The 13,749-nt window shown below is 42.2% G+C and overlaps 1 protein-coding gene across 1 annotated transcript; it reads left to right on the plus strand.

Moving 5' to 3' along the window:
* mmp14b (matrix metallopeptidase 14b (membrane-inserted)) lies at nt 1-11,667 on the plus strand. Its single transcript, XM_010889342.4, has 10 exons — nt 1-701; nt 5,484-5,632; nt 5,882-6,004; nt 6,171-6,478; nt 6,842-7,003; nt 7,165-7,331; nt 8,759-8,897; nt 9,015-9,165; nt 9,448-9,563; nt 10,071-11,667. The coding sequence occupies exons 1-10, from the start codon at nt 603-605 to the stop codon at nt 10,454-10,456; spliced, it is 1,800 nt and encodes a 599-aa protein (XP_010887644.2). The 5' UTR covers nt 1-602; the 3' UTR covers nt 10,457-11,667.
* The last annotated feature ends 2,082 nt before the right edge of the window (nt 11,668-13,749 follow it).

Raw genomic sequence — 13,749 nt, forward strand, 5'->3', positions numbered from 1 at the left:
TCATCTGCAAAGCTGTCGGTACCCGCCTCGCAAAACTAGAGGGAAGGGCCTGATGAAGGGGGTTGGTTTTACTATTTTCCTGCAAAGGCCTCCTGGCGAGGGACTATCAAACTACCACGTCTGCAGCTGTGAGAGAGAGGTATGAAGAGAAAGGAACCAAAACATCATGATAAAAGGAAAAGATAGGGAACAATACAAAGAAATATAAAACAGGGAAGACTGCGGGTTAAAAAGGAACAAGGTATTTCGGGTGGAACGTTACACATTACGTGGGTTGCCAATTTATTTATTTAAACTCCCACCTCTTTCTTTAGTCACGTTAACGTGTCAGTTTATTTTGGTAAAAAAGTCAGTTTTCTTTAAAAGGACGTAAAGGAGGTGAGCATTTCCTCAATGTAAATGCCGTTAAAACTCTTATATTTTATCTCGCGTAATTTCGTTTTTGGAAACCCTGTACTGCTGTTTTTATTGTATTTGTGTCGTTGAATTGAAAAATACATTATTATGTTTTGACAAATAGATAATAGAAGAAATAGGTCAAATTTATACAGGGGAAAAGAGGGCCTTTTTTACGTTTTTTGTACTTTGGCCGTGGTCGAGGAATGTCACTCCGGATAGAGGCGTTTGCCCAACTGCTGTTGCTCGTGTTGGCATGGGAGTTGAGTGTTCAAGGAGCAGCGCCAGAAGAGATAAAACCAGAGGTGAGTCGAACTCCAGGTTTGCCATTCTTTAGAAACACCTCAAACCTGCAGCGATTGGAGTTATGTGCATTGATCAAGGGGGAAATTAAAATTATTTGATTCGAGGATTTGATCTAGCAACGTTTAGTTCCAGATCCAATAATGAACGTGGGACATAGGCAACCTTATTAATGTGTCATTAATCAAATGTGAAAAGTTTGAGTGGCAAAATATCAATATCTATCAAACATGCATTGGTATTTTACTTTATGTTATGCAATATATGCTCAGGGGATCTGATCTCAGCTAAAGGATGCATGGCAACATTTAGAAATGCTGAGAGGGGAAAGTAAAAGATGGAAATAAACGCAAAAGGGGAGAAATACCATGGTCTCTGTATTGTGGTCAGGCACTTTCTGAAAGGATAGGGAATTTTGAGTTGCGGGTAAGATCCAAGTTCAAAGAGATACATCAATATAATTGTTGACATCTGTCCTACGTTAATGTTGAACTGGGGGAAGGGAGTTTTACAGAGAGAAGGGCTGCGTTTGAAGAGATGATAGTCTGCAAGTCAGCAGCGACTCACCAGTGGTCAGTATCCCTAGTCAGAGTGGAAGTTCCTTTGTTTCGACTACAGTAAATCACCATGACGCTAAATCCCCGCATACCCCTTCCTCTACTGACCAACGTCTGTCATTTGGGAACACACTTCTAGCTCCATGCTCAGACTTTATCACTGTGGATTTCAAAATTCCTTTTGATGTTTTTTAATATGACTCGCTGGTGCAACGAAATGTAATCGGAGCATACCTTAGTGTAGGTGTAGGTGACTGAAGTGTGTTTCCAGCTGTGAAAATGGAAAGATACATTTTACTGCAATGACCTAGATTAGACTGTCAATTTTGCAGACAGTAATATAGGTCTCTCAGAGGGAACTGAGACACTCATAAAGTCAGCCAATGGAGATAGCTTTTAACAGCTTCTCCTCTACAAATCATATATAGACTAAGAGTAGCTTGAGTCCCTCCAAGAGACTCTTATGGGTGTGATGTTTGACAATAATTTTTCATCAAAACATTCACCAGTGTTGAGAGACAATTCATTATGCAATTTTGTGTAATAATAAAGACCGGATTTAAATCGGATGCTTAAAGATCACCATACCAGTCAGAAGACACAGAGAGAGGAAGGACCTCAGACAAAGAGGAATCGAGATAGAGGAATAGGGAGAGGAAGAGACTGACAAATGCCTGTGGCCTGACACTGACAACACACACAGTGATGGACAGGAGTGGGAGGGGGATGTCTGGGCACAACCAAACTGGCACATTGATTTCCTCTGTATTTGTCATTTCCAACATTTTCTCATCAGGAGTCGGACATTGCCAGACGCATCTCATACGTTGTAGCAAAAGAGTTCTGATGACGCAAAACATTCACATTTTTAGTTTGGCCATTGCCTAAGGCAACACGAACTGGGGACCAGTCTGAAGGAACTGTGGGAGGATGGTAGATGACACAATGCGGCAGGAAGGAGAGAGGTCATACCCAAAAGACGGAAGAGAAAAGAAGTCATTGTAATGATGCAATCTGGGAAAAAGAATGGTTTGGCTTTATGAATAGAATTAGGCTGTATTTAGGAGGACAGGATGTTACTCATAGGTCACATACAAAGTCTGTATGTGGGTACAGACTTTGCCACCATTTTCAACCCAGGGAGCTGAATTGTTATAACCTTATAATAACTTCCTACCCCGGTCACTCACTGATCCAACAACTCTTTAGTAGGAGTGCAGGTGGGCAATAAAGGTCAATCATGACCTAAACATCTTGCCAACTGAAAAGTGTATTTCCCGGTATTGTGGCCCGCAGCAACTCGCCATCAGTCTCACTCACTAACAAGAGTCCAAATCAAGCCATCTCCATACGATTAATGGTCTCTATACCCAGGATTCTCCCTACATTTAGATAGATACACTGGAACTGTAAATATGTAACTTTAAATGTGTGTATATGATATACTCACTGCCCATGTCACTATCTTACCAGTAGTAATTATTTGTAATTCAACTTTGCATAGATTTTGAGTATTCTCTGTATTTCTTGTTATTGCTTTTGAGTAGAGCATTCTCTGTGATACAGATATGGTAATACTTATGCAGCTTTAGCATCAGTGGAATGTTTTCCGATTTGACTTCTAATGCTCAATGTTGTTGATGTTGGCTGGCTAGAGGACAGCCTGCATAGACAGCATCTGTTAATCCCATACACGCAAAAAGTTAGAGGTCAGGTAGGCTTAACATAACATCCACATAGAAGATTGATGATGGTCATGTCGCAACACCACCCATAAACACACGTTCAATGATGCATGACACATATGATGTATGTGTGTTGTTGTTAGTAATAGGCCTGGGTTGAGCAGTATCTCCTAAGCCAAATGTATAGTATGGGCTACATTATTGTTTCAACAATGTGTATCTAGCTAGCTCTTCATACTCTGTTGTTGTGTTAATATGTAGTCAGTGAGGCATTTCAAGCGGATAAGGAATCTGGAGAACTGAGACATTCTCTGTACGGCTTGGCTGGACTGATTCTCTGTTGATCAGCATTTCATTTCCATTGGCCCAGAGCAAATGGAACAACTGACTCTGTTTTTATTCTTCTATGAAATGTAATAGAGTCATATTTCTCTCATCTATGTAAGGGTGCCAGTGAGCACACACACACACACACACTTGCATGCTTTTAATGTTTTTTTTAAGGTATTGGAAGTCCTTTCCTCTTTACCTCTGCATGTCATGGCCTATTACCTTATTAATTAATACCAGATTTACCATAAGTCCATCTTACTCAACCAAAATAGTGGTCTGGCTTACTCAACTAAAGTATATATACTAGTTCTAATTTGACTCAACTAAATCAAGTAAAGAGACTTGATACTCATTGTCTATAATGTGTTTGTGCGTGAACATCCGTTTTCTACACTGGACCGTTGGGTTTCCTACTTTTTCAAACTGTCTGCACAGCTCAAAACATCAAGAAATTCAAATGAGTAGATGCATGTGTGGTTATCCTGTATTCCGAATTTTGGATTAGTGAGTATTTCCTCATTCCTGCCATCGGTGGGGTTGGAGCGGTCACTCGGATCTGCACCTATGGACTCTGAATTAAGCCTCACTGTAAATGACCAATAACTCCCTAGGCTTCAGTGATCAAAACCGCTGCAGTTTGAGGTAGCATACCCCTACGATGAATCGGTCCAACCCTATAAGATGGTTCGTGTTTGTGTACCTACTAATGGCACCATGTGTGGGATAAGTGGGACTCACAGGGCTTAGGGCTGAAAACATTTTTCAGTGTTACTGAATGACTAACCATTTCACAGTAAATATAGCCTAACAACTTACACTATGAGAGACTGTGAGGGAAGACTAGAATGATACTAAAAAGGTCTTGAGTAACTTTATACCAAACAGAGAAACGTTTTATTCGTCTCAACTTCCTCCCTCACCTATTATGTTTCTGTCATCATAGTCCATTAATTACAGGCTTCATCATCCCTCTGTCTGTTTCCTTCTCTGTCACCCCCTCATATGGAGGTAAAGTACTGTAATAGAGGGAGTCTTTTATACAGTATCTTCCCTAAAACTATGGGTGAGTCAGTGATACCTATTTGGCAGACGAAGTCTAAACTACAGAGAGCAGGGAGTACACACACATACACACACTCAGAATAATGAAACTGCCGCGGTATCACTGTAGCGCAGTCTGATACAAAGACAATGTTAAATAGAAGTGTAGTTTCTCAGTTCATTTAATTTATTATGGACCTGATATGGACCTGAAGATATGCTGGAATATGTTAATCGTACTACAATTAAATGTGAATTAACGATGTACCAACTTTCAACTGGGTGTGGCTTTCAAAATGATTTACCCTCTGGCCTCTGGGTTTTCCAGTAGAGAAAACAGAGGGGGAGGAGGGTGGGTGGTTGATTATGAGGTTTGGATGGGATCAAATCCCCATTAAAATGACTGACTGACTGTGCTGTTTCAACAGAGGCTGACATGGCTTATGTAACAAAAGAGGTTAACCTAATTTGAAGAAGAACAAAATAGCTGAAGGTCAAACACAAAGCCAAACAAAACATAATTTAAGTAATGAAAAACACAATGGTGTGCTATTGACAACAGGGTGTGTTCATCAGAGAATTGCAGAGGGGTCTCAGCTTTCACTAATTCACAACAGCCAGTTCTGTTTTCAAACTTCTGATGAAAGTGTTTTGGAGATGATAGAAACATGTCTCTAGTTCTGATCCAGATATAGAATGTTTGAAGAGTCTCCAATGACAAACTGTTCTGCTTTAGTAGATCATGTGGATCATGTGGGCCATACATCTACACACAAACACAATGAAGTACGCAACCACAGTGACATGGACACACTGTTAGGTTTTGTCTGTCTGGGCTTCAGTGAAATCTGAGCTGTCTTTGTATGAAACCATTTTGTCCTGGTTTGGTTTCAGCCCGTCAGCTGGATACAGTCACTGAAGACTGGTGTTTATGTTTAAATATTCGATGTTTATGCATTAGAATGACCAGCGCTAGTTGGTGAACATTGTGCTTCTCATGTCAGTTCTGCAAAAACCCATGAAAACAGAAGCTAATTGAAGCTTATTGGAGCTATTTTGTCGTATTTTTCAACATATGTGAAGCGGATGTTGGCGCAGCCACTATCCTGATTGGTCCATTGTATCATTTGTCTACTATTTGACCAACTGCCATTGGTCCATGATCCAGGCATGGCTGCAGCAGTATGGCTACCTGCCCCCAGGTGACCTGAGGACACATGCTGCCCGCTCCCCCCACTCCATCACAACGGCTATAGCAGCCATGCAGAGGTTCTACGGCCTGACCATCTCTGGCTCTATCGACGACAACACTATAAAGTAAGTACTTCTCAAATTCAACAGTGGTTCCCAGTTTTGGACTGTAGCACCATGTTTGTAGGATCTGGAGGCGGCAACTTGGGACATGTAGTTTTTTCTGGTCAGGTCAGGTCATGTGATTAGGAAAACTGCTTTACCTTGTCTTAAATCATTGATTGAAAGTGAAAGCAATAAAAAAAAATCTATGCAGAGAGTAGGAATAGTGTCTCCTCTGCTCTGTGTGACCAGCGCCTGAATTCTGCTTGCCAGGGCAATGAAGAGGCCACGCTGTGGAGTTCCAGACAAGTTTGGCACCGAGCTTAAGAGTAACCTGAGAAAGAAGCGCTACGCTATCCAGGGCCTGAAATGGGACAAAACCGATCTCACCTTCTGGTAAATTAGTACTCCTAGTGTTGGGTAACAATGTCAAAATGTCCCCCAACCCATATGGTGAAGTCATGTAAAGTCCAAATGTTTCTTGCTATAGTCTCCTCCCTCCTCCCGTCACACACAAACTACTGTTGTCTTTCTAACGGTGGCCCCTGTCTTCCTCCCTCAGTATACAGAACTATACACCTAAGGTGGGGGAATATGAGACCCATGAGGCAATTAGAAAGGCATTCAAAGTGTGGGAGAGTGTGAGCCCCCTGCGTTTCCGCGAGATCCCCTACAGCCACGTACGGGACAAGGTGGAGGACTATGCTGACATCATGCTCTTCTTCGCTGATGGTTTCCATGGCGACGCCAGTCCGTTCGACGGCGAGGGGGGTTTTTTGGCTCACGCCTACTTCCCCGGTAACGGGATTGGAGGAGACACTCACTTTGACTCGGCAGAGCCGTGGACGGTCGGCAACACTGATCTGTCAGGTGAATGCCCCGTGACAGCAGTTGACAGGCAGTGTCAGGAGAAAAAGCTTTTTATCTGTTTGGAGTTACCATGCCCCTCGGGCAGTTGGGAGCAGCAGGCCAGAATAACACATTATCAACAGGCCCCAACATGACTATGTTTTTGTGGGGAAAATGCTGCATGCTCTGCAAGTGTTTTTTAAAAAGTTTTCTTCATGATGCGAAAGATGCCTGCTACTAAGAACCTTTCCAGGCGGTTTCATTTGAATAGTTATTTTGCTTTGTACGAATACTCATACCACCGTTTGAATGTCGTCTGACGATTTAATGCATTGGTGTTGACATGGCTTTTCTCAGATGTTGACGTGGTTATGTTGGTGTTAGGTAATGACGTGTTCCTGGTGTCGGTCCATGAGCTGGGACACGCCCTGGGTTTGGAGCACTCTAACGACCCCTCAGCCATCATGGCTCCATTCTACCAGTGGATGGACACCGAGAACTTCCAGCTGCCTGAAGACGACCTCAGGGGAATACAGAAAATCTATGGTGAGTGCAGGCAAAGTGAAAATGTTATAACAGTTTATCATTACTGTTAGTCATTACACTGTATGTAGGCTAACTATTAGATCACAAACAATAAGGGCCTAAAAACCGAGGTAGGGGATTACATAGTAAATAATGAATGTTTCTCTCCCCCTTTCCTGCAGGGGGTAGATCGGGGGGTGGTCCCCGCCCTCCTCCACCCACCCCACGTTCCCCTCACCACCCGCCCAAACCCACTCATACCTCATACAACCCTCACTTTGGCCCTGACATCTGTGAGGGACATTTTGACACCATTGCCTATCTCAGAGGGGAAATGTTTGTCTTCAAGGTATTTGATAGAATTACTTAATGTATGAAAAGAGTATGTGTATACAGTGGGGAGAACAAGTATTTGATACACTGCAAAGCAGGTAGAAGTCTGTCATTTCTATCATAGGTACTCTTCAACTGTGAGTGACGGAATCTAAAACAAAAATCCAGAAAATCACATTGTATCATTTATGTAATTAATTAGCATTTTATTGCGTGACATAAGCAGAACTTAATATTTGGTACAGAAACCTGTGTTTGCAATTACAGAGATCATACGTTTCCTGTAGTTCTTGACCAGGTTTGCACACACTGCAGCAGGGATTTTGGCCCACTCCTCCATACAGACCTTCTCCAGATCCTTCAGGTTTCAGGGCTGTCGCTGGGCAATACTGACTTTCAGCTCCCTCCAAAGATTTTCTATTGGGATCAGGACTGGAGACTGGTTAGGCCACTCCAGGACCTTGAGATGCTTCTTACGGAGCCACTCCTTAGTTGCCCTGGCTGTGTGTTTCAGGTCATTGTCATGCTGGAAGACCCAGCCACGACCCATCTTCAATGCTCTTACTGAGGGAAGGAGGTTGTTGGCCAAGATCTCGCGATACATGGCCCCATTAATCCTCCCCTCAATACGGTGGAGTCGTCCTGTCCCCTTTGCAGAAAAGCATCCCCAAAGAATGATGTTTCCCCCATGCTTCACGGTTGGAATGGTGTTCTTGGGGTTGTACTCAACCTTCTTCTTCCTCCAAACAGGGCGAGTGGTGTTTAGACCAAAAAGCTCTATTTTTGTCTCATCAAACCACATGACCTTCTCCCATTCCTCCTCTGGATCATCCAGATTGTCATTGGCAAACTTCAGACGGGCCTGGACATGCGCTGGCTTGAGCACGGGGAATTGCGCCAACAGTTGTTGCCTTCTCACCAAGCTGCTTGCCTATTGTCCTGTAGCCCATCCCAGCCTTGTGCAGGTCTACAATTTTATCCCTAATGTCCTTACACAGCTCTCTGGTCTTGGCCATTGTGGAGAGGTTGGAGTCTGTTTGATTGAGTGTGTGGACAGGTGTCTTTTATACAGGAAACGAGTTCAAACAGGTGCAGTTAATTCAGGTAATGAGTGGAGAACAGGAGGGCTTCTTAAAGAAAAACTAACAGGTCTGTGAGAGATGGAATTCTTACTGGTTGGTAGGTGATCAAATACTTATGGCATGCAATAAAATGCTAATTAATTATTAAAAAAATCATACAATGTGATTTTCTAGATTTTTGTTTCAGATTCCGTCTCTCACAGTTGAAGTGTACCTATGATACTCTATGCCTTCTACATGCTTTGTAAGTAGGAAAACCTGCAAAATCGGCAGTGTATCAAATACTTGTTCTCCCCACTGTATCTCAATATCAATAGAAATGTTTCTATGGATATTCACCACATTTCTCTCTTTCCATTAGGATAAGTGGTTCTGGAGAGTCCGTAACAATGCGGTTCTGGATGGATATCCAATGCCAATAGGACATTTCTGGCGGGGCCTTCCATCAAACATCAATGCTGCTTATGAAAGGGATGATGGCAACTTTGTATTTTTCAAGGGTAAATCTGTCATTCCTGCTTATCATGATAACACTCTCTATGTTATTTTGTGACATTCATATCTTTAAAATGATTTCAAAGGAAAAACATGCGTTCCCTCTATCTTTCTCTGTGTAGGAGACAGGTACTGGGTTTTTAAGGAATCTAACCTAGAGGACGGCTACCCCAAGCCTCTGAAGGAGATGGGCAGTGGTCTACCCAGAGACAGAATAGATGCTGCGCTCTTCTTTACCCCCACTGGCCAGACATACTTCTTCAGAGGAAACAAGTTAGTTTCTTTCCATCTGACTTTTCTGTGTCCGTTTACATCTACATGACATGACTGAATAGAATGGAAAAAAAATCCTATTTCTTTGTCATGAATTGCTATTTGGCCAAAATATGTTCCCAAATGTACTGCTACTTGCAAAAGGGATGGATGTGTCCTTCCGCTCTTTATATCATAACAGATGACAACAGTTGAGTAACCACAACTTTAAAAGCCTAATGGACCTGTAGGTGTGCTAAGCACAGACCAGGGTTCGGAGAACTGAAACTCTGTCAATGTTAGGTACTACCGTTACAACGAGGAATTGCGCGCTGTGGACCCTGAATACCCCAAACCTATCAGTGTGTGGCACGGTGTCCCGGACAATATTAAAGCTGGCATCATGAGCAGAGACCAAGGTAACTGTTGCCTGTTGGTGTGAGTTGGGTGCTTGCATGTGTGTGGTCCTTCCTGGACAGATTCTGCATGTAAATGGCAACAGTCTGTTCATGGTTAATTTAAGAAGATGGGGAGCAGTAGGTTTTTGGGGTGTTTATTGACTATTTGGAGGTGTGCAGAGGATTAACACAGGACGGGTTTGGCTGTTTTAGTAGCTATTAATATTAGAATTCACTGTAGCAGTTTGGGCAGAACATAGATGTGTCTGATAGGACACTCGGATTCCTTCTATGGCAATAGTTTTTTAGGAAAGATATATTTGTTGAAAAACAAATGTGTGTGTGTGTATATATATATATATATACACATATATGGAGAGAGAGAGATATTGATATATATGCATACATACACAGACATATGAAGGTCTTTATATATCCAGTATGTATAAGCAGAAAATACAAATGTTAACAACATAAAATAATATGTGACCAACACATCTTGATCTTCACGCTGCATTTGGCTTTTAGGACACACTTACTTCTACAAAGCCAATAAGTACTGGAAGTTCAACAACCAGAAGCTGCGTGTTGAACCTGGATACCCCAAGTCTGCTCTTAAAGACTGGATGGGCTGTTCAGAGGAGGACCCCAAGACTGATGGAGGAAAAGGGGGCGGAGGACACGACCGGGAAGACAAGGAAGATAGAAAGGAGGACCGAGAAGAGACGGAGGTAATCATCATCGAGGTGGACGAGGAGGGGTCTAGCGGAGGGGTGGGGGTGGCGGCCGTGGTGTTGCCACTCATGCTGCTGGTGTGTGTGATCCTCGCTCTGGGGGCACTGCTGTTCTTCCGCAGGTACGGCACCCCACGCCGTCTGCTGTACTGCCAACGCTCCCTACTGGATAAAGTGTAGGGGGGGGGGGGGGGCAAAGGGGAGGACAGGGAGAAGGAGGTGGAGGGGTTGACGGGGGCAGTTAGGGAGGAAATAGTGCATATGGAGTGTACTGATAGGTGAGGGGGACCAGAGAAGGAGCTGCAGGTGACGGGATCTGTGGACTGTGAACGCGTGTTTGGACAGAGTAAGATACACATGTTAGAAGTAGCTACGATTTCCCCATCACTGCCAGTTTCAACGTACACTATTTTCACTCGTACTCTAGTTTTCTATTTCTGTCCCCTCTTCTTTCCTTTCTCCCTTTCTCTCTTTTTGTTTGTTGACGCCAGCTCATCGCTGTTTGTGTAGCCTTTTTAAATGTCCTTTTAAAGTTTCTGTTGTCAGTCTCCTTGTGAATTTCAGTTTGGAACTTATTTCAGACCCGGTCTGGCACGCATCTTTTCTGTTAAAGAATCCAATTTGTTTCAGGTATTGTCACGTTCTCTTCCATGATAGTAGATTATTTTACCTTTTGATCAACACCTTTTACCTGTTCAGTGTTTCCTACATACCGGTGTGTTAGTTCAGATGAACCTCAACCCATTTGCAGTGGTAACTGTGCTGCAGTAATTGTGTTGCCCAGTGCATCTGTCTCACAATCTGATATCGCAACATGAACAAAAAAGGGGAAATGTACAGCCAGTATTGAAAATAGAAGGGAAATTATACACTGTGTCCCTCCTGAAGCATGTATAACACAACTTTGAGTGCTGAGCAATTTGTCTGTGTCCTTAATATTCCTTATTGTCATGCAATGTTTTAATGATGGGTCGTATTATTGTTTCCAACGATGTTGTCATTATTATTATGTCTATCACTATTGTTATTGTTGTTCTCCGTGTATAGTGTGTTTGTGTACATTGTCATTAAATGTCCTGCTGGACAGGGAACTACATTTTGAAAGTGGCCTTAATTTTATATTTCATTTTGGGGAAAGTGAATGGGATGGGGATATTATTTTTGGAACTTGATTGTTTTCCATCTCAATGCAATAAATTGAAGATATGAAAATGACTCATTTTTGTTATTGCACTTGTTTACAGTTCTCAAATTACGGTGCTGTTTCTGTTCAGGGATGAGAGGATTTACTGGTAGCAAAAACAATAATAATGATATTAATTTTTATGATAATAATGATAACTATCTAACCTATTGGAATAAGATTTTGCCTGTTTTTCTTTTATCATTTTCATACATTCTTTAAAATAAAATATTTTCAAAAGGTCTACCAATATCTGCTCTTTATTTTTGTATTCAGCACAAAGTAGGCAGAGACACTCACACACATACACTTTAGCCTACTGTCCACATAGCTCTTCCTTATACACTTTACTACCATATAACAACAGGTCCCTTCTCGCTCTTTACCTCCAGGGTTCTCCTCAAATGCTCAACTCTCTTTCTGGTGCTTGGAAACTGGCAGAGTTAAAACTGGGTTGGAAAATAACAGCAGAGTCCAGGGATAAAGTGAAACCAGGAATGAAGAGGGTTGTGTAAATCCTTTGGCGTTCACAGCAGGAAAACATTTCTTAGCAATTGTGTGTGTACACGTTGGGACCTGAAAAATAGGTCCCCACAAGATCTTTTGGCCGAAACCCACTATGGAAAATAATTTTTTGGCTCAGGCATAAGGGGAACATTTATAATTGGTTGTGGTGTTAGAATTAGAGTTATTGAGGTTAAGGTTAGGTTAAGGTTAGGGTTTAGGGCTCAAGTTAGGGAAGGTGGATTTCTGGGTCAAGGTTAGGCCTCAAGTTCCCAGAATGAAAGAAAAACCAACTTGTGTATGTGTGTATGTTATGTGCGCCAATAAAGCCATCAATCAAGTCTTTAAGCTAAGGCGTCTCCTCTCAGCTAACAAGCCTTTCACTAAGAGTCAATGTTAAGCATGGGAGACGGCAGAAAGAGAGGAAATTACTTCAGTTAACATATGATATGTTATGATTAAATCATGGTGTTCATGCAACTACATTGATGAGGTAGTGTGTTTTCCTATTGTGTTATAATGATTTAGGTCGCCCAGCCTTTCCATCTGTTACACTGTGTTGTGGAGAGTTGGACTGGGTAGAGAGTCACGAGTCTCACTGAGTTGGGAGGGGGAGCGAGGGTTAAGTCAGATTTGGAAGCCAAGAGATGGAGCAGAATTCCATGAACAACATCTGGAATTCTGACTGACTCTCCACTGCCAGACACTCAGCAGGGTGGAAGTTAAAGGAAGTCTCTCCATTGTTTCCATCCACAGTGAGTATATGACCGAATCTTGGTATTCGATCTGTAAAGGCACTGTAAGTGTTTTATAAATGCTTTTAATGTGCTAATGTTTACCTCCTATCATGTGTTCTAAGAGAGTTTTTATTTACTGTGTAGGACTTTTCCTAGCTGATTCTGCAGTATGGAGAACAACCTCAGCATATTCCTCCCACTCTGTATCTCTCCCTCCCCCCTCCATCCTTCTCTATATCTCTCCCCTCCCCCCTTCTTCCTCTGTTTCTTTTCTTGATGTAACTGGAAACGGTTTCTTCCCTTTCTGCTAAATGCCTGCCTTTTTCACAAGCTTTAACAAAGACCATTCTGCTCAATACCTTGTCCTCTCCAAGCCCCTCTTTCATCATTCATCTCTCATCTCTCTCCTCACCTCTTTCAAATGGACGATGAACAGATGAAAACCCACTTCTCAAACCCACTCTTATCCATCCATCTCTCTTCCTCTCTTTATGGGGGCAGCATTTTTTGCAGTCCAACACAAACCCACATCATACGGACACTTCCTGTGGCTGTTTTAGTTGCTGTGCAACAGTCTAATGAATGGTCCTAAAGGCGTCCTGATTAAAAACTCACCCACTGTCTGCCAACACTGTGACATCACAGTCTGGCCAGACAACTCCTGAATAGGATGTTAGGAAGTTTTTGCTGACTACAAAACCTGACTAGGAAAACAGGCCCTATTTGTAGGTTATAGATCTAGGTCATAACACAAGTAATGTTTTGTTCTAAGGAACTAAGAGTCGGACTGATATGAATATACCAGAAGACACTGAAAATAGCAGGAAATAAGGTTAAAAATGGCACCAATTTCTCTCCACCTGTAGCAACATTTGTAGAGTTTTGGGGATTTAATTGTGAAACTGTAAATGTTTACTGTATTCACACAATCAAGAGAGATTTTGCCTTGAAAATGTTGCCTTGAAAATTGTGTGAATTAACCTTCTCAAATACTTGAGTACCCTTGCATTAGTGTATACCATTCTGATATTAAAACTGTACTGTTGGTT

The sequence above is a fragment of the Esox lucius genome, chromosome 3 (assembly GCF_011004845.1).
Source record: "Esox lucius isolate fEsoLuc1 chromosome 3, fEsoLuc1.pri, whole genome shotgun sequence".
Taxonomy (NCBI): Eukaryota; Metazoa; Chordata; class Actinopteri; order Esociformes; family Esocidae; genus Esox; species Esox lucius.

Coding starts and splice junctions, on each gene's coding strand:
- mmp14b (XM_010889342.4), top strand. CDS start 603: ATGTCACTCCGGATAGAGGCGTTTGCCCAACTGCTGTTGCTCGTGTTG. Junction 6,479..6,841: donor CGGCAACACTGATCTGTCAG/GTGAATGCCCCG, acceptor TGTTGGTGTTAG/GTAATGACGTGTTCCTGGTG. Junction 7,004..7,164: donor GGGAATACAGAAAATCTATG/GTGAGTGCAGGC, acceptor CCTTTCCTGCAG/GGGGTAGATCGGGGGGTGGT.